The sequence below is a fragment of the Podarcis erhardii genome, assembly GCF_964252035.2.
Source record: "Podarcis erhardii genome assembly, chromosome: 1".
Classification (NCBI taxonomy): Eukaryota; Metazoa; Chordata; class Lepidosauria; order Squamata; family Lacertidae; genus Podarcis; species Podarcis erhardii.
This window is the reverse complement of record NC_138497.1, coordinates 44,688,947-44,710,387: the sequence shown is the minus strand read 5'-3', so window position 1 is coordinate 44,710,387 and position 21,441 is coordinate 44,688,947. Positions and strand designations below refer to the sequence as shown.

At 44.5% G+C, this 21,441-nt stretch overlaps 1 protein-coding gene across 5 annotated transcripts in view; it reads right to left on the bottom strand.

Moving 5' to 3' along the window:
* The window catches only part of MAPKBP1 (mitogen-activated protein kinase binding protein 1), a 146,569-nt gene that overhangs the window by 42,238 nt on the left and 82,890 nt on the right, over nt 1-21,441 (bottom strand). For 4 of the 5 annotated variants that reach the window (XM_081858228.1, XM_081858231.1, XM_081858230.1 and 1 more), the window contains exons 6-11: nt 20,578-20,748; nt 12,633-12,770; nt 11,641-11,823; nt 5,254-5,271; nt 4,673-4,833; nt 1,720-1,909 (exon numbers count right to left, since the gene is read on the bottom strand). In XM_081858228.1, the coding sequence (XP_081714354.1) occupies nt 1,720-1,909; nt 4,673-4,833; nt 5,254-5,271; nt 11,641-11,823; nt 12,633-12,770; nt 20,578-20,748 (861 nt within the window). The remainder of the gene's footprint in view (nt 1-1,719; nt 1,910-4,672; nt 4,834-5,253; nt 5,272-11,640; nt 11,824-12,632; nt 12,771-20,577; nt 20,749-21,441) is intronic. The other variant, XM_081858229.1, reaches the window with a different exon arrangement.

The window sequence follows — 21,441 nt, the reverse complement described above, 5'->3', positions numbered from 1 at the left end:
AAAGGTATCACCTGTATTTGACAATAAAAACGAAAAAAGAGGAAATGCATTTGCACCAAACTGAAGATGGCGAAATTCAGGAGAGAACAGGGCTCCTTGCTGCTAAACAGATGTGTTGGAGAGGTGATTTTGATAGGTACAGCCTTTTTACACCCTGCAAACCAAGCCACTTCTGCCAAAATTCCTTGTTCTACATAATTATTAAAGAGCATGAGGCCTGCCCTGTCCACATTTGAAAGTGGTCTTCCTAGGCAAATTAAACCTTCATTTCCATTTATATAAAATAACCTGGCCAGAACATGATGGCAATTTGTCCTTTAAATAGGAGCCCTGCTGTTACATGATAACACTCCAAATCCTCATTACCAATGCAAGTAGAAAGGAGCAAATATCTTTAAACACTCTTGCGCACACCACCAGGGAGCAGCACTCTGCTACTGCTATGATCCTTTGACACTCTGGCATAACTGAAACCAGTACTGTACTGAGAAAAGGAGGTGATCAGAAATGCCTACTTAGTTCCCTTTGTTCCTTTTCTGACTAACCCCCTAAGAGAAAGTTTCTAGACACACAAAGCAGCAGCCCTGTTGGGATAGGTGCTCAGTACACATCTACACAATGGAGTTTTTGAGTTAAAGGCTGATTTCAGAAGATGGTGACAGAAAAAGAAAGCACTGATCAGAGAGATCTGCAACATATCCTTTCCTAAAGTTAGAAGCAAGGAAGCCAAATGTTCTCGAGTTGCAGGCTGTGGTCATAGCACATTTTCTTCCTGCACCTTTATGTATAGAAAATGGAAGAGCAAAAGAAACCAAGTCTTTGTAACTACATGGGCTGTTCTTAGAGGCCAAAGACCAGGGCAGGGGTAGCTGGATGAGACCACTGGCCATGCTGGCTCGATGCAAGCCTTACTTTATCTACAGCTGGAGGGCACCATGCTGGCCATCCCTGCATCAGGGAAACATCAGGTTCATATCTTTCCAAGGACACCTTCACTTTAAGGTGGAATATTTTAAATCAATAGAAAATGCCTCAGCCTGGGCCCTGTCCTCAATGTGTGCATTAAATTTTCAGTTGCATGAGTAGGAAGGGTAATTCTCCTCCTCCTCCTCCTCCTCCTCCTCCTCCTCCTCCTCCTCTTCTTCTTCTTCTTCTTCTTCTTCTTCTTCTTCTTCCTCCTCCTCCCCCCTGTACAATTAGTCTCCATCCCTATGGATTCAGGCAGTTCATTCCTGCAGTTGCAAAATACAGTTGTACCTTGGAAGTTGAACAGAATCTGTTCTGAAAGTCCGTTCGACTTCCAAAACGTTCGGAAACCAAAGCGCAGATTCTGATTGGATGTTCCTGCAGCCAATTGGAAGCCGCATCAGATGTTCGGCTTCCAAAAATAGTTCGCAAACCAGAACAGTCACTTCTGGGTTTGCAGCGTTTGGGAACCGAAATGTTCGAGAACTAAACTGTTCAAAAAGCAAGGTACGACTGTATTGCTTCTACCTACCACCTGAATCCAAGCAAGCAGGGAAAACCCATTAACAAAAGCGGAGGGAAGATTGTTTCGGGATTCTTGCCACAATGAGAATTACCATCTTAATTTTAATCTCACTTCAGTTTTGCAACCAGCCAACAAGGAGAGAGAGAAACCCTCTTATTGCCACTGCACAAACAACTGCTCCCCTCATCTCCCCCCACCGCATGGCAACCATCTTAATCCTTGGTTACCTCAACGTTCCAAACACAAGAGGAGTGGTACAATGCCGAATAAACCTTGCCCACTTTCTTGGGATCCTTGACATCCCACACATACAGGCTGTGATCGTTGTAAACGCAGGAGAGCCACTGGTTATTGGGGTCAAAGGTCAAGGCAATGGTGTCTGGATACTTGGCATCGGTCACGTTAGAGAAGAGCCGGCTGTGAACAAAAAGAGGACAATGGTGAATTGTTGGAAGAACACGGAGGGTGGAAAGAGAAGTGACAAAGTATAATGAAGCTTGGGCAAGGTGGTTGCTTGTTTTGCTGGCCACCACCCCCTATTTCGGCCTTTCCCAACCTGGTGTGCTCCATGGGTTTTGGGATTACAAGTCCCATCAGCCTGAGCCAGCATAGCCAGGACGGATCAAGGTTGGGAAAGGCTGACCCAGTTAATTCTACATTCGTATAGTTACACTTTATGATATAATTACAAAAATGTTTACTAGCCCACACATACCTACATCAGTCCTTGTTTCTAGCCCATCAGGCATCTCTTGTTCAATTTCGGCATTTGCCCAGCCCGAAAAGTCGCCTACATCAGTCATTTGTGACACAACAAACACCCTTTAAAAAAACCCAGAACCATCTCTTGCTAGGTCACAGAAACCTCTCCAGCTAATCATCTGGAATCTGCCACCACCATTCTTACTCCATGGACATGGCTGCTTACAAGGTGTCCACATTTGAATATATTCTCCTATGACTCTTGCCTCTTCCCTTTTTCTCCTCCCTCTACCAACAGTCCATTAGCAACATTTAGTTTGTAAGTTCCTCAGGGCAGGGACTTGGCTTAAGTTACCCTGGTGATGCCCCTATATGCAAGCAGGTTGAGTGGAAAAACAGGAAAAATAGCAGACCAGGAAAACTGAGGGGTAGAAACCTTCAAGCTCTAAATAAGTTACCAATCTACACTGATTGCTTAGTGCTATTATTCATTATATGGTCCCTATCTCAGAATCTCATCAGATTTTGAAGAAACTGCTGCATGTACATTTTCCTAGGGGGTGGGGATAGAGCAGCAACAGACCCTTATAGCAGCATTCACACATCTAGAACAGCAACTGAAATGCAGAGAATATCAAATAAATAATATGATGTTGGTTTTTTAAAAAAAGATAAACGGCGCTAGGGCAACTGAAAGGGTCAGATTTTGAGAACTAGCAGACCAAAGAATGTAACAGAGATTGTACTGAAAGCCAAGTAATTAATGAAGCGTGGGCTGTCAGAAGGGCTCAAGACAAGCATCCCACAAAGAACCTATTGCATGAAATGGTTTTAATGATGTCTGTGGCTTTCACCTTCCTTTCAAATGAAAAAAAAAAATGCATGCAGCTATGTTTGTGATCAGTTCCCAAGCTCCATACTTTTAGGAGCCACGTAATTTTGGCTGCTCGGAGAGAAATTATAGGCATGGGACTGGCAGAAATTGCTTCTGGAGGGAAAAAGAGCCAGCACAGTGTATCGCTGGCCGAGTGCTCCAACAACACAAAGCTTTCAGAAACAGAAAAAACAGACTCCGCGTCTGATGCCCAGCTTCCCATTTCAAATCATTGCAGTTTTAGGATGCAGCTCTCATTAGCTGCTCAAGGCTGCATTCTGAGCAGAAGTTTGGCTCAGCAAGGCAAAACTGTAATCCAAACACGTGAACTATTATTGTGGCCAAGGGATGGGAGTGTGCACAGTCATGGCTTTCTCGGCTACAGCTGGACAGGGCGTATCAATTTTTAATCTGCAGAGTAGTTGGTCTTTTCAGACCCAAGAGCCAGTGCATTGAAAAGGCACTTGCCTTGTGCATTTGTATTTTTTTCTGTCTTTCTGGGCTATTCTAGAGAACCAGTTTATTGAGCACTCAACCTGATTTGCTTGCCCAGAGCTTACACAGATGTTAGATCGTATCTGGTCTTCATTGAGAATTTGTTCTCATTCATTTTACTACAAATCAACAGTCTTCCTGCATTCATCCCAATTTCCTTGTGGAATGTTTACACATTTCCCTGTTAATAATTCATTCATCCTACACTTTTCAATGCATTTCACTATTAGTCTCCTAACTGCAAAAAGTCAGGGGTTTTTTTTAGTTTGGATTTGTTGTGCTAGGGTGACAGAACACTTTAATTCATTTGAACTGTGCAAACCCAGATTTCCTGGTATGTGCTTGAATCTCTCCTGCAAAATGCAGACAATCAAGGGACCCTCTGGCTAACAGGGCAGCAACATGCTAATGATCTAGCAATTCCAGCTAGCAAGATATTAAAAGATGCTGCACACAGGCATGGAGAGGCTGAACAAGGAGTGCTTCTTTGCATCAAGTTTGTTTTCTAGAGAAATGCATATTTAATTAAAATACTTGGAAGGGCAACAAAAGAATGCTTTGTTGTGTGTGCATACCAATGCATAGCTCCAAGTATCCAATGATAAAGAGTCCAAGACAAGCGCATTCTGCCTACTTAAACTCCCCAAAGCCTACTAGGACGATGGCAGATTGAGACTGGGGAGGAGGAAGGGAGAGAATACTACAAGACAAGATTTGGGTGTAAAGGCACAGAAGGAACTGCTTTAGAAGGAAGATGGGAGAAGTCAAATTTGTAGGTCACAGGAAACATGTACAGCTTCTTAGTCACATTAATGCACAAAACTACCTTGTACCTGGTCAGACTATTTGCCTGCCTATCCCAGGACTATGAATGCACTTGAGCAGCACCTTTCTAAAGCAGGGAACTCTGCAGATGCCACATATCAAACCTGGATCCTTCTACATGCAATGCATGTGTCCTACTGCTGAGCTATGGGCCCACCTTCACTTTCATTACAAACTGAAAAGCTGAAACACCAAGCTGGCGCTCTTGCCATGACTGAGACATCGTAGAAGATCACAGATTTTGTTATGTCAAAAGAGGCTCATGGGCCTCTCCCTTTTCCTACCTGGCTTCCGTGACGCTGGCAATATCCGTCCCCAGGAAGTGTGGCTTGGGGAGCGTAGTCACAAAGTGAAGGTTCAAAGGGTTAAAAATCCGCACAGTGCCATCCGCACAGCCACAGAAGATGTAATCGTGGTTCACAGAGATGCAGTTTGCCACAGTGGTCTGAGGACAGAAGACACCCACCTGAGCAGCACATTCCTTAAAAAAGCACCACATTAAAAGCATGACAAGGAAATCAGGGTGGTGGGGACAAAGAGGGACAAAAGTGAAGAAAGTGAGTAAGATGAGATGAAGCCACCAAATGAAAAGAAAGGTTCTTGAAAGCGAATGTCCTTTCCTAGCAGTTCCTTTCCCTCCTGCAAGTCACACAACAATTATTTACGCACCATACTGGGGCAATATTCCCCTGCATCAGGAGAGGAAACGAACCCTGCCAAAACACACTTTCTGTCTTAGACTTTGTCCTATCCCACTAAATATTCCCCCCGCTATTACGATTTGCACCATCGCAAAATATGACAACAAATGGGAGGCATGATGTGGAAGTGGGGTGCTGGAGGCAACGATGCCATTCTGACTTACTGTGAAGCTGTCTGTGTTCTAAGTAAAAGAGAAAAGGTGATTTCAGTGCAGAAAGGAAGGAAAGGAGGAGAGAGAAAGAGAGACATTCAACTTGGAGAGTGAGGCTCCTGTTCAAAAAAAGTAATCACACACACATGCAAACCTTTGTGTTTTACCAAATTAAAAGGGAGAGCAAGTTTTCAGTGCGGTTCAGCAACAACGCTACACTAGGTGTCTATTAATCACAGATCTAGCTATTACCTCTTTGTAAGAAGAAAAGGCATCTTGCACAATTACAACCATACAATTCTATGATTCTGTTATTCTAATTCAGTTTGTAATGCAGATCAGTCATAACTAATAGGGCTTCTGCAAATCAGCATTTTTCAGATTCAGTTACCCATCTGAACTGTAGCACTAATGTGAGGCTGCATGGAATAAATATTCTAAAATCACTTTTACTTAAAGTCCTTAAATGTGTAGCTTTTGCTAGAGAAGGAAATGCAGTAATGAGCTGCTAAAAATGCTGTTCAAGACAATTTTCATGCAATATTCACAGAGTCTCCCCAGACGGCACAGTTGGGGTCTTATTTTAGGACACCACCATGCCTGGGTGACAGAGGATTTCATGTGGCTCTCTGCAGAAAACAATTGTCCAAATGCTAAATATATAGATATATCCAAACACTTCATGAATATATCTCAGTCCCAAACTACAGACGACTTTCAAAATGGACCGATAAAAAGTGCACTTTACTGGGAGGTGTAAATGAACCCTCTGACAACAAACTTGAAATCCTGGTGGTGCCCTATTTGTTTGTAACATAGAAGGTAGAGGTACAAAAAATCCCTAAAAGGGCCAAAGGGCAGGTGCGTGGAGAAGAGACACTGAACCCTCCCCTAAGTATTTGCTTTCCCCCAAGTGTGTTTTTTTTCTCCCAGCTAGGCTCACTCCTATCTGAGCCCAGGTAGGAGAAATCTGGGAAAGGTGGGCTGCAGTAGTATGGGAGGCAAGGAGAAAGGGAGTTTCCGCACCCATGCCCACATACCCCTTTCAACAGCACCTATCCCCTTTCCATGCAAATAGGGCAAGTGTCATTTTGGACCCCATTGGTCATTTGCAGGGTTTGTTTTTTTGTTTTACATACTACTACTAATAATAATAATTTTATTATTTGTATCCCGTCCATCTGGCTGGGTTTCTCCAGCCATTCTGGGTGGCTATAACATATCTAGAAACATAATAAAAACATCCTTTCTTCCATATATAAGGCTCCCAGGCAGACTCCTTCCTGTTGAATGGTTTCTTTAAATGTAAAGGTTCATCATTGTTCCACCTAATGTGTATGTCTTTAAGGGGCCAGAGCAAGGGCCAGAGCAAGATAACGAGACCCAGCTTTACAGCTGTGAAACATAGCAGGTGCTGCTGAGTTGCATTGATTAAAGGTGTGTCAGCATTTGCATGTAGTATATAAGGAGCAGCACCTAGCTCTCCCATTACCCTGGGGGTTGGGTTGGTGGTTGGGTCTGGTTTGTTGTTAATGTATTTAGTGTATAAGGAGTTTTTGTTTTTTGTAATTAAAACCTTGTTTAAGTTATTTTTGAGTCCCTTTCTTTTTAATGCATGGTCTCCCCAGCAAGCTCTCTGCGGCGCTACCATACTGCAAATAGCCAACATCTTTGGTTATGGGCCCAGCTGCTGAGTGGATGACTGCATATTTTTGGACTCTGAGAAAGGTTTGAAAACTCCTTCTCCTGTTAGTGTAGTTTTTGTGGGTCTGGAAGATTTCCAGAATGGTTGACCGGGTTCCTGAAGCTGAGAAGGCTCTGGTCTTCCCACAGCTAACAGATGAGAACTATAGTTTATGGTCTTTTCGGGTGGAGGCGCTTTTGACCTCTAGGGAAGTATGGACCTATGTAACTGAAGACCCTCCTGACCCTGTAACTAATGCTTGGTCGAAAGGAGATGCGAAAGCCAGGGCGATAATTAATTTGGCAGTCAGCGACCAGCAAGTAGTCTATATAAGGAATAAGAAAACTGCCAAAGAAATGTGGGACAGTCTTGCAGCAGTGCATGTTAGAAAAGAGTCAGCGTCTGCATTGACATTTTTCAAGCAGCTGTACCAGACGAAGTTGCAGCCTGGTGGTGATTTGGCAGCACACTTGAGACGTCTGGAGGCAATACGCGGCGAATTAATTCGAAGGGACATGGACATACCTGATATTCAGTATGTTTTTATCATTCTTTGTTCCCTTAATGAGGACTTTGATGGTATAGCTAGCCAGATATCTGCCGTCCCACCAGCACAATTAACTGTGGAAGGGGTAACGGCAAGATTAATGGGCGAGTTGGATAGAAGGGAGGCTTGTGCCATAAGCACTCCTATTTCCAGAAGTAATGAGGAACGCCATATGCAAACTTGTGGTGATGCAACTGCATTTAAAGCTGCAAAGCGTTGTTGGTTCTGCAATAAGCAAGGACATTTTGCAAAGGACTGCAGAGCCAAAAGAAAGCAAAGTACTCCCAAGCCTGTTTCTGCTCGTCAGTCACGGGTGTCATCTCAGCAGCCAACATCGCACCGTAAAGACAGAAACGAGCCGCGAGCTTTTCACGCTCGGACTGCAGATCATAAAAGAATTAAAGGTGCCAAGTGGAATTCTTTTATTGTGGACTCAGGAGCTTCTCACCACGTTTGCAACAATCGAAGCTTGTTTATTTCTTTCGAAGAGGAAATTGGTAATGTACATTTAGCCAATTCACAAGTCTTGCAGTCACTTGGCAGAGGTACTGTTAAACTTGACTCTTTAAACATTACAATAGCGAACTGCATTTACTGCCCATCAGTGGACAACTTATTATCAGTAAGGTGTTTTGCTCGTCAAGGCATAAGTGTGCGTTTCTTAAATTCAATGTGTGAGTTTTTTGAGGGGAACAAACGTCTATTGTATGCCCAGGACTCTGATGGTTTATATAGACTGTATTTTCGCACCTACTCCCAATTGCCTATAAATTGCAGAGCAGCACAGTCAAGCCAGGGGTTGAGGAATGAAAGGCCTCATTCCGGGTGTCTCCACGAGGCGCACAGAATTCTGGGACACTTGAATTTTGCTGATGTAATTAGGACGAAGAATATTGTTAATGGCCTCAACTTAAAGCCATGTAAATTCTTTATGCAATGTTTATCCTGTTGCAGGAATAAGATTAAGGTTGCACGCAAGGGTAGGTGCTCAGATAGGAAAGTAACTGAGCCATTTGAGCGTGTACATTGTGATTTAGTTGGGCCACTCCCACCATCATTAGGAGGTTCTAAGTACTGGCTTACCCTCATAGACCAGTATAGTAGATATTGTTGGACTTATGCAATAGCTGACAAGTCCCAAGCATTTGAGAAGTACAAAGTTTTTTACAACTGGGTAAAAACGCACTTTAACAAACCAATTAAGAACCTGTTTTCTGACCGGGGCGGGGAATTTGTTTCTGAGGATTTTGAGAAATTCCTGGAAGCGCAGGGGACTACTCATGAGTTATCTTGCCCCCGAAGTCCCTGGCAAAATGGGCTTGTTGAAGTTGTGCAGCGTGACCTGCAGGCAGGGGTTAAAACGTATCTGCACGATGCTAATCTGCCCAAAGACTTTTGGGCTGAAGCGCTTAATGCGTTTTGTTATGTCAGAAATCGCAGTTATCATTCTGGTTTAGATGTCACCCCCTATGAGAAGCTGTTTAAAAAACGCCCTAATCTGAAATACCTACGCATTTGGGGTTCAGATGTAATTATGCATTATCCCGCTAAGCAGAAATTGGGTGAGCGTAGTGTTCAGGGAAAATTAATGGGCTACCAGCAGGGGGCGTACAGAATTTACATACCAGCAACTGGCAAATTTCATATTACCAGAAGCATGATACAAACTGTAAATTGGAATGGAGTTGCTGTTTTCCAAGATACTGATGGTATAGATAGTACTGAGGAAGAAGAGGAAGAAGCAGCAGCAGCAGGAAATGGTGCTTCTGAATTAATGGAAAAAGACAAAAAGCCTGTTGAATCTGATAATTTGTTTGATGATTTAAAGTCACAGGCACCCGAGGGGAGGTTAGATTCTCTTGATTTTTCTGACCGTGAGCTTAGCCTACAGGCACCTCTTCAGTCTGACAATGATGATTTACAACCTGAAACTAGTAATTTACTTAGTCCCATTAAGTCTGAGGAGTCTGACTCTCCTTCTGGACTAAGACGTTCAGATAGAAAGAGGCAGAAGCCACAACGATTTGCAGATGAACATTTTAATACTGTGTATGCCAATAAGGTGGTTTTTGAGCCAAACAGCTACAGTGACGTTCAGAATTTACCTAAGCACCAAGCTGCAAATTGGTATAAAGCTATGAACTCTGAGATAGCTTCTTTAAAAGAGCATAACACTTGGTCTCTTGTACCACAAACCCCAGATATGAGACTTATTGATTCAAAATGGGTTTATAGAGTTAAAATGAATGACAAAAATGAAGTTGTAAGGTACAAAGCAAGATTAGTTGCTAAGGGTTTTCAACAAATCCCAGGCGAAGATTATGATTTGTGTTATTCGCCAAGTGTAAAATATGAAACAGTTAAGCTTTTGTTAAAAGATGCATCACAACCTGGACATTCTGTTTATCACCTAGATATAAAGACTGCATATTTGTTTGCAGATTTAAAAGAACAAATTTTTTATGCGTGTTCCTGAAGGCATAGACGCTGCTGAAGGTTTGGTATGCAAATTAAATAAATCCCTTTATGGTCTGCACCAAAGTGGAAGGAATTGGCACCAAACTTTAGCAAAAGAATTGCTGGATATTGGTTTTTCACAAGGAAAGGCAGACAATTGTGTATTTATAAAGGAAAGGGCAAACTCTGTGACAAAAATATGTGTGTATGTAGATGATGTGTTAATTTCTACAAAAACTAAACAGGAATATGAAGAGGTAGTTTCACAGTTACAGAAGAAATTTGATGTGGTGGAATTAGGCATAGCTAAAAATTACTTATCCATGCAAATTGAGAAAGGCAAAAATGGATCTTTTCTGGTTCATCAAACTGCAAAAATTGATGACCTTGTTGAAATGCTACGTTTAGAAAATGCAAATGGGAAGGAAACGCCTATGGTGTGTGGTTTCACCTTTACAGGTGAAGATAAGCCATTTCCTAACAAAACTTTGTATCGTTCTGCTATAGGCAAGCTAAATTTCATTCAAAGAATCTCAAGACCAGATATAACTTATGCTTTTCACTTTCTGGCAAAATTTGTGGAAAAACCTACTACACAATGTTTCTCTGCTCTTAAGAGAGTGGTAATGTACCTTAAACATACCAAACATTATAGGTTGCAGTTTACATCAAGTATTGACAAAGGTTTTGAAATTTTCTGCGATGCATCTCATGCAGTGGAACAAAATAATTGCAGGGGTGTGTCTGGTATGGTGTTTTGTTATAATGGTTGTCCGTTTGAATGGAAGTCCCAGACACAAACCATTATTTGTCTCTCCACAACAGAGAGTGAATTATGTGCATGCGTTCAGGCCACTCGTGATGTAGAATGGTATCTGCAAGTATTCGCAGACCTACAGATGCAAGTAACACTACCAGTAAAAGTTTACCTTGATTCCCAGAGTGGACTTGCTATCCTATGTTCAGAAACCAATACGCAGCGCACCAGAGTCTTAAGATTACGTTTGGAGTTTGTAAAGAAATTAATTGCTGACGAAATGATTGTATTTGAATATGTCCCAGGTGATAATCAAATTGCGGACATTTTTACAAAAGCACTTCCAAAGGTTACACGTGAAAAACATGTACAAAGTATGCTTTATGTTTTTGTTCCACAATGATGAACCGCAGGGGAAATGTTGAATGGTTTCTTTAAATGTAAAGGTTCATCATTGTTCCACCTAATGTGTATGTCTTTAAGGGGCCAGAGCAAGGGCCAGAGCAAGATAACGAGACCCAGCTTTACAGCTGTGAAACATAGCAGGTGCTGCTGAGTTGCATTGATTAAAGGTGTGTCAGCATTTGCATGTAGTATATAAGGAGCAGCACCTAGCTCTCCCATTACCCTGGGGGTTGGGTTGGTGGTTGGGTCTGGTTTGTTGTTAATGTATTTAGTGTATAAGGAGTTTTTGTTTTTTGTAATTAAAACCTTGTTTAAGTTATTTTTGAGTCCCTTTCTTTTTAATGCATGGTCTCCCCAGCAAGCTCTCTGCGGCGCTACCATACTGCAAATAGCCAACACTTCCAGGCCAAACCTAGACCTGGTTAACTTCATCAAGGTTGCTGCATAGCATGCCTTCAGACCAAGCGTGCCCCAGCTCCCAGGACAACAGCTTGTGGGCTTAGTGCATTCCCATCATCATCAACCAAGAGTTCCAGGTTCTGAACTTACTCTCAGCTCCACCCACTTGTCCAGCAGCCTCTTCTCGTTGAATTCACACAGGAGACCTGAGGAAGTGATACAGAAAGTGCTGTCTGCTTTTTTGCCCCTGCCGCATGCCACATCTGTGAAGAAGTTGTTCCTTAGTTCCCCAAGCAAACCGGAACGTCCGAGCAAGGGAACTGTAGCATTCACCTAGTACAAAAGAGAAAAATATGTTAGAAGATTGTTGTACATTGGTGAGCATAAATGCTTCGAACAGGGCATGTGCTACAAATCAATCCATATATATATGGATTATATATATTCTAAAATCATGTTTTGCTAGAAGACAGGACAATGATAACACACTTTCTGATAGCAGAAAGTTCCAATCAGTTCCAAGTCAGGAGGAGGAGTTCCAAGTCGAAAGTGGCAACCAGTTCCAAGTCAGGAGGAAATCAACACCCCAACATTACAAGACTGAATATTGAGAATATGGGACACTGTCCAAATGATAAAACTAACAAAAACATAGTAAGAGTAAGAGAAGGAAGGCAGATTGACTATCAATTTATAGAGAAGAGGGTCCCACTGGTTATGAACTGGTGTAATAAAATGCAAGAAAATGTTGAACAACATGTTTTATTGAGAAAATTGAAAGCATGAAGGTAGCCTCTGTTTTTAAAATGAACATATTTACAAAATAGCTGAACACTGCTTTTGTAAATCTACTATGTTGCTTCTCATAAAAAAGAAATAATTAAAAATGTTCTGAAGAGAACTTCTCAGATGTACTCAGTGAATATTATAGGATAAAGCATTTTATTTTTCCATGGCCAATATCATCAATAAAATGCACAACAGATTATCTGCATTTCCAAAATTGTTTGGGGCATGGCAAGCCATCAGCCACTGGCATAAAGCAAAGCAAAATCTTCTGCAGAAAATGCATTCTCTCTCCCCGTCTCAACAGTTCCTTCCCATCACCTGCATATATGCAGTTTCTCATTTGTGCCTCTTACCTTTGAGGTTTTGCTGTCATCCAGGTACCAAAATTTGATGTGCCGGTTTCCAGCTGTGACAAAGTAGCTGCAATCCTCAGAGAATGACACTGCTGTCACTTTGCTTGAGACCTTATTGGCTGCTACAACAATGTTTTTCTGGAAAGAAAATGTTCAAGCAAATCAAATCTCTTGCTGACCAAAGAGGATCCACTTGCAAATGTAAGTCATGAGTGACAAATCACAGATTTGTACTTCACTTGCAGAAATGGGGTGCGAAGACAGAAGGACAGAGGGGCAGAAACAACCATCTTCCCATTCCCCTTCATGTGCTCAGTGTACTGCCAGCAAAGAGCCCACAAGCAACTGGGGACCTCCTTTTTGTTGCAGAGTTCCCCTTTGGACACATAGGGCTGCATCTGACTGAATTATAATCAAAAGTAAACCCACTGAAATCAACAGAGATGGCTAAGAAAAATCCATTGATTTCAGTGGTTCTACACATGAGTACGACTTAGTTGGCTACATCCCTAATATGCACATTTATGTGTCTATAAGGTATGCAGGCAGACATAGGTTGTGCCCTTCCACCCCCACCTCATCCCTAAGCATAAAATGACACATTTAAACAGCAAGAGTTCTGTAGCCTGAATTATCAGTACATACTCATCCCTACCTTGGGATACCATACATTTAGACTAAGGGACACTACCATTCTTCCTTTCTAAGATACTGCTGCACATGGCTACATTTAAAAGTACCCAGGTGTGTATTTTAACACAAATATAACTGTCAGGGAACTGCCATCGGAGAGACAGGTGGTGGACAGGCTCCAGGAGAATAGGAGAGAATCTGCAGCAGAAGAGGGAACCAGCAGGGGGAGTGCAGGAGTCACAGCGGAGGAGAGGCTCTGGGATGCTTCCAGTGAAAGTAGTGGAGAGGTAACGGGACCCCCGTTGGGAACGCCCACCCTTCGCCGGAAACTGTCACGCAGAGAGTCACGAAGGCGCATGTCCGTCAAACAGCTTTTATGTTGGCGTAAATTCCGTAGACGCCCACTGTCAGATTCTACCAGCGACTGACGGAGTCATGCTTTGGGGGCTCCGTCAGTGCATCGGTTTGGATGACCAGCCGAACCCCAGAGGGATCAAGCTTTTACGCACAAGCAGCTCATTATCCCATCACAGCAATCTGACAGTCTTTGAAAGCAGCTTGTGCAAGCAGAAGGCATCATGAGCGAACCAGCCGGAACCGGAGGAGCAGGAGCTGGAGCTGGAGCAGGTCCAAGCCTGGAAGAAAGGTACAGGGCGTTGGAGGTCCAGCTGGCGCTGCAAACGGCGAGGCTCGAGGAGAGGAGGGCTCAAGATGCAGATAAGGGGAAGACCACCCCACTTGCCAGACGGGTGCCTGGACTGGTGCAGAAATTTGGGGGGGATCCCCGGAACTATCAAGCCTTTAGGACAGAGATGCAATATGCTCTCAATCTACTGTTTGATGACTTCCCCGACGAGAACTCTAGAGTGGCGTACGTGATTGGCCATCTAGAGGGAGGGGCGAGGGACTGGATTCGGCCCCTGATGGCAGCCAATAATGAAATCTTAAAGGACACAATGAAGTTTTTCCGCGCCATGGACTTGATGTTTTCCAGCGAGATCGAGCAGGGAGTGGTGCGCAGGCAGCTAATGGCGTGTAAACAGGGGAGCCGATCTGTACGTGAGTACTGGACTGAGTTCACCATGCTGATTCATAGACTTGGGTGGGACCTTGCTAGTGAACCTATTCAAATGCTGTTTGAAGAAGGTCTCTCTCCGGCAGTGAAAGATGAACTTTCCCGGGCGCCTAGGGCGGAGTCTATGGATCAGCTGACTAAATCAGCGCTGTCCATAGGGGCACGCCAGGAAGCTAGAGCTATGGAAAAGCGGGAAGGAAAGGGGGAACGTTGGAAGGACTTCCGCATTCCAGAGATTCCGGAGCAGCCTTTCCCGCCAGCAGAGCCGATGGAACTTGGAACAGCGCGCGCGCGCGCAGTTTCAAACACCAGTGAAGGGCGGAAGAAGGAGGGAAAGAGCGGCAAGAGATGCTATCTCTGCCAACAGCCAGGTCACTTTGCCAGAGTCTGTCCGCAAAGGAAGGAATGGCAAGGGATGGCGGGAACTGTTGGGGGGAAGGAGGAAGAAGAAATCACGGAGCAAGTAAAAGCCAACGCCTGGTTGCCAACATCAGGGCACAGCAGCCAGGCCAGGGAGTAATGAATGTGCCCACGCCGGAACCTCCAAGACCAGCGCTTGTGATAGAGGTGTTGCTGGAACTGGCAAACGGACACCCACTGAAGATAAAAGCGCTATTGGATTCAGGTAGCTCATGTAATTTCATGAGCAAAGAGTTTGCAGCTGAACACCAGATACAGACTATCCCATTGAGTAAGCCTTTGCAGGTTACCACGATTGATGGGAGGGAGCTGTTGGGAGGAGAAGTGAGCCAACAGACTGTACCAACGATAATGAGGGTGGCACGACACACCGAACTGATAGCGTTTAACGTAGCCACCTTGGGAGGAGCTCCTATTATCTTGGGTATGAGCTGGCTGGCGCTACACGATCCGCTAGTAGGCTGGCATCAGAGAGTGGTTTCCTTTGGATCAGCACATTGCCTAGAACACTGCAAGGAGGGAGAGGCTCAGGCAGGCGCCAGGGCCACTCTAGCAGGGATGGAAGTGATGGACAAGGGGAGGGTGCCACCACAATACGCTGACTTGATTGACGTATTCAGCGAAAAAGAAGCAGATAAACTGCCCCCACACAGACCCTTTGATTGTCAAATTACCTTACTCCCAGGAGCACAATTGCCAGTGGGCAAGCTGTATGCAATGTCAGACAGTGAGATGCAGGAGTTAAGGGAGTTCATTGACAAGAATCTCAAGCGAGGTTTCATCAGAGAGTCACGAGCGGTGGGGGGCAGCCCAGTGTTCTTTGTGGACAAAAAAAACACGAGCAAGCCCAGGCTTGTATGTGATTTCAGGGCCCTAAATGCAGTGTCAGAACCAGTGACTTTCCCTATGCCTAGAATTGATGACATTCTAACACAGGTGAGAAAAGGGAAAATTTTTACCAAGCTGGACCTTAGGGGGGCATATAACTTGATACGTGTGAGAAAGGGGGATGAGTGGAAGACCACTATGTTCACCCCCTTGGGGGCCTTTGAGTACCTCGTTATGCCTTTCGGATTACAAGCGGGCTCCGCCTGCTTTCAATCATTCATGAATCACGTCCTGGGGCCACTGCTCTACAAGAACTGCGTAGCGTTCTTAGATGACGTCCTGGTGTACTCAGACAATGAGGAGCAGCATGTGCGAGATGTAAGAGAGGTACTGAGCAAGCTGCGAGAAAACCGGCTGTGGGTGAAACTGGAGAAGTGTCAGTTTCATACCAAGGAGGTGGAATTCCTGGGGTACCGGTTGTCTGACAAGGGATTGGCCATGGATCCCAGCAAGGTTCAAGCGGTACTGGAATGGAAAACACCAAAGACCAAGAAGGACGTGCAAAGGTTCCTGGGCTTCGGAAACTTCTATAGGAAGTTCATCAAAAACTTTGCCCATTTAACAGCGCCCATCACGGATTGTCTTAGTAGCAAAAAGAAATTTGTTTGGACGGGAGAAGCGCAGAGGGCGTTCGAACGCTTAAAGCAGGCGTTTGCGTCGGAAGAGCAACTTTTGCACGTGGATCTACAACAACCAATGAGAGTGGAGACTGACGCGTCAGACCGAGCGGTGGGGGCCGTTCTTCTCCAGCCGGGAAAAGATACGTCTGAATGGAGACCGTGTGCATTCTTCTCGCGGAAGTTGAACAAATCCGAGAGGAACTACACAGTGTACGACCGAGAACTGCTCGCCATTCATGAAGCATTCCGGAAATGGCGGCACTTGCTGATTGGGGCGCAGCACAAGGTTCAAGTCCGAACTGACCACAAAAATCTGGAATACTGGAGAACAGCCCGAGTGCTGAACCAGAGACAAGTGAGATGGGCCCAGGAGTTCTCCAAATTCCACTTTGAGATTCGTTACGTGCCCGGCTCCGAGAACGTGAGGGCGGACGCTCTTTCCAGGAAACCTGAGTACTTAGAGGGGGAGGGAGCGCCTGAGGCAAGGCATGTAATCCCTGAAGACCGCTCGGTCTGTGGGGTGGCATTGGTGGGGCAGAGGGAACTGATAGAGGGTACGGAGAACGATGAATACGCCCAAGAGAAACTCAGAGAGCTCCGGAGGACAGAGGAGAACACAGGGGGGTTCGAAGAAAAGAACGGGGCGTTGTATTACAAAGGGGCACTGTACATACCCGACGGGGAACTGAGGGGCAGAGTACTCAAGCAGTTGCATGACAGCCCCACAGCGGGACATTTTGGACAGCACAAAACCATGTGGTTGGTTACCAGGGAGTTTTGGTGGCCCAAGGTGAGGGAGGACGTACGGGAATATGTCAGGGGTTGCGACAGGTGCCAGCGAGCGAAAGGAGAGAGGGTGGCGCCAGCGGGGCTATTACAACCCTTACCCACGCCCGAAAGGCCATGGGAGGCAGTATCCATAGATTTTATGACGGACCTGCCAAAATCCAAAGGCAAAACAGCTGTCATGGTGGTGGTAGATCAATTAACCAAGATGTGTCATTTTATAGCTTGTTCACATGCAGTCACAGCGGAGGAAACCGCCAAGTTGTTTGTAGAACATATTTTTAAGTTGCATGGCGCCCCCTTGAGGGTTTTGAGCGACAGAGGGAAACAATTTACTTCCAGGTTCTGGAGGAAACTTATGAGCTTACTGCACGTAGAACTCAATTTCTCAACTGCCCGGCACCCAGAAACCAATGGGCAAGCGGAAAGGGCAAATGGGATTTTACAACAATACCTGAGGTGTTATGTAAAAGACAGAGAAAATGATTGGGTGGATAAGTTACCTCTAGCAGAATTTGCCTACAACAACGCGGAGAACGTGTCCACAGGGATGAGTCCCTTCCTGGCAAATTATGGGTGTCACCCCCGAGCATTCCCAGGAGAGGGAGGGGAGAGGTGGAGCGTGCCGGCGGCGGAATATTTTTTTGAAGAGATGGAGGCGATCCACCGTCAGCTTCAACTTAACTTAGAGAAAGCCAAGGAAGAATATAAGAAGCAAGCAGACAGAAATAGGAGGGAAGGTGAAACTATAAGGGTGGGGGACCGGGTGTGGTTGTCCACCCAAGGGCTACCGTTCAAGGGCGGGAGTAAGAAATTGAGGCCCAAAAGATTGGGACCCTTTGAGGTCATACAGCAGGTCAACCCAGTGGCATTCAAACTCAGGCTGCCCAGTCACATGAAATTACACCCAGTATTTCACAGGTCATTACTGTCGCCGTACCGAGAGGGACGTGAGTGGGGGGAGCGTGAGAGAGAGGCCACCCAAACGCCCGTGATAGAAGAGAGAGAGCGCGACATGAACGTGGCAGGAATCATTGATTCCAGGTGGAAGGGGAATCAAGTGGAATATCTGGTAGAATGGGAGGGGGAAGTAGAGTCGGAAAACACTTGGGTACCAGCAGAGGTAGTCAATGACGAGGTTTTAATAGAAACATTTCATCAGCGTTTCCCAAGAAAACCGCAACCCGTGGCACGATTTAGAAGGGAACACTTTGGGACCACCGATGAGGAAGGAGAGTTTGAAGGGTTCCCAGAGTCAGGGGTGGGTGAAGAAGCCGACTCCGACGAAGAAGAGGAAGACGGGGAGAGAGACGGTACGCCGTGGCTAGAAGTGTTAGAATCCTCGGATGACGAGGAGAGTTCCTTCAGGGGCTTTCCGCCCTCACCGCCAGTGGGAGAGGAGGCGGGAGGGGGTGAAGGGGGCCCTGGGGGGGAGGTGGATGTCAGGGAACTGCCATCGGAGAGACAGGTGGTGGACAGGCTCCAGGAGAATAGGAGAGAATCTGCAGCAGAAGAGGGAACCAGCAGGGGGAGTGCAGGAGTCACAGCGGAGGGGAGGCTCTGGGATGCTTCCAGTGAGAGTAGTGGAGAGGTAACGGGACCCCCGTTGGGAACTTCCACCCTTCGCCGGAAACTGTCACGCAGAGAGTCACGAAGGCGCATGTCCGTCAAACAGCTTTTATGTTGGCGTAAATTCCGTAGAGGCCCACTGTCAGATTCTACCAGCGACTGACGGAGTCATGCTTTGGGGGCTCCGTTAGTGCATCGGTTTGGATGACCAGCCAAACCCCAGAGGGATCAAGCTTTTACGCACAAGCAGCTCATTATCCCATCACAATAACAAATAGTATCTTCCAGACACACACGATAGAAAACGTCCAGGTCGCTGCAACATCTAGTAACTGACAAAGCCTCTATGGTTCTATGATTCTAAGACATAAAATTTATAGCATCTTTGGTTGGCTCCAAGCCTTGCTTATAACACTACTACTTCAGCTTTCACATAATAAAACTGTAGTAATATGTGTTTTAAGCTCAGTATGCACTCTGTCTGGGCACACTTTCCTTCATACCATGATAAACGTAGATAGAAGGATTTTACAGAAACTAATTTCAAGATGATAAAGCTGACAGCATTCTCAATCTCCCCTTTTCTGGAAGGCGAAGAAATGTGCGAATTAGACTCCCATTTGATTTGGTATCTTCATGGAGCATCTGCAGGTAACTAAGTTACCAAGGGAAGGGTTTTGCCTAGTCTATCACCACACACAAACATAAACTCTCACTAGCCCAGGGGAAAAAAATCTGATTAGGACCTTAAATAGATATAGCCAGGAGATGTATTCACATGCCTGGTTATCAAAATTCATGGCGGGGGGATTTGCTTATGACTAAGTCAGACCTATCAGAATAAAATATTTTGAAACAAGTGGATTAACGTGGATAGGTAAGACATAGTGAAACATCTTACCTGGCAAAATAGCCCAAAGTCAAATCCTTGAACATGGCTAACATAACATGCTGAACAGCAGGCTATACACATAAAAACTAAATAAGCAGGTCATTGCCCCTCGCCTCTCAAACAGTCTAGTTTGTATTAGCTTGGCACAAAAAAGGCATTCTCGTCTTCCTTGTGTTAAACATCTTGTGCATGAATTCCCACATGTAAACAAGAAAGCTGAATACATCTCAACTTTTGCAGGAAATAAAATACACTCTTGTTTAAACAAAAAATGCCAGTTTATTTGTTCATCCGATCAAAGGATTCTCTCTCCCTGGAGAAGCAACTTTTGCTATCAGCAATAACAATTGTAAAAAAGCGTTTCTGGATATCACAGGGCGCAAAAAAAAATTAAAGACCTTGGGAGGAGACACACACCCACACCCACACACCCACACACCCCTTTGCTACCAAAGAACCCAGAATGAATATCACCTTTTGAAAAATAAAATAGGTATCTGACAAAGATATTAATGCATTGGTTCTTGTTTGCCAGAGAGAGAGAGAGCGAGAGAGAGCGCGCAAAATTCAATAAAACTATTTGAAAACAAAGGAAATAAAATAGTTATCTAAAACATAGTAAACATGCTCTTTCATCTTATGAAAGAAGTACCCTGGCTCAATGGTAGAGCATCTGCTTTGTGTGAAGACAGTCCTAAATTCCATCCTTGATATGCCCAAATAGAGCTGAGAATGTCCCTGTCTGAAACTCTGGGGAGCTGCTGCTAGTCAAATGGAAGAATTCTGTGACTTGGTATAAGCCAGATCACTGGTCCATCTATGTTCCAGTCTAAAGTATGGAAAAGGAAGAATTGCCTGCTGTGATATTCCATTGTGTGCAGATTAGATAAAAAGGAGAGGAAGTAGTGAAGATAGGTGGGCCATTTTCTTTCCAATGAGGCTGCTACCAGATTTTAGCATGCTTATTCCAAAATTTAATTTAAACCCCACCACCACCACTACTACCCACAGATTCCACTTCTGCTAATGTGAATACTAAAAAGAATCTTCTTATAGTTTTACCTTCCATGACCATACATTGACTATCATGTCATGTTGGTAACCCACAGACACAATGTACTTGGAGCTCGGGGAGAACGCCACACACGCCACACCATATTTATGTTCGTGAAGTTCGGCCACCTGGGTCCGTTCAGCAACATCCCATACTCGAACAGCAGGCATGTGCCCACTCTGGAAACGAGAAACAACAATGGCAATGAACAGAGGCACTTAATACAAACCTTAAAGCCAGTGGCAATGCATCCACCTACATATAAATTAAATACACTTTGCAGTGTGCATGACAAGTCAAATGTGTATTTCTGCACAAAAATCTTCAGCTAAAAATATGGTTTATTTATTTTTTACTCTATAAAGGATGATTTGCAGCGCTAAAAACACCAATTCTTATGAAGGAATACAGAGGGGATCCTGGAAATTACAGTGTGGTTAGCTTAACATCTGTTCTGGGAAAACTAGCAGAAAGTATTATTAAGAGTATAATTCCCAAGCATATAGAAGAAGAGTCAGCATAGCTTCTGCAAGGTTAAGTCCTGTAACACTAACCTTTTTGAGTTATTTGAGACTGTTGGCAAGAATATAGATAAGAAAATATAGATAGAGACTTTTATTCTTTCACAACCCTTTAGGAGAGGGGACACTTCTGAAAACTCCCAAATGAGGGAGAAATTTATGCTAACTGCAGCAGTCTGTAAAGAAAACTAAGAAATAATATGAAGAACATAGTTAAATTAGCCCCATAAGTGACCATGGTGAACAGGAATGGGCTTTGCTGTTGTTGTTTTTTAAAAGAACCCTTCCTTTTGTTCCATTAACACCTTTCTCTAGTACTGCGACCAAAATGAAGCACTTTATTTTAAAGTA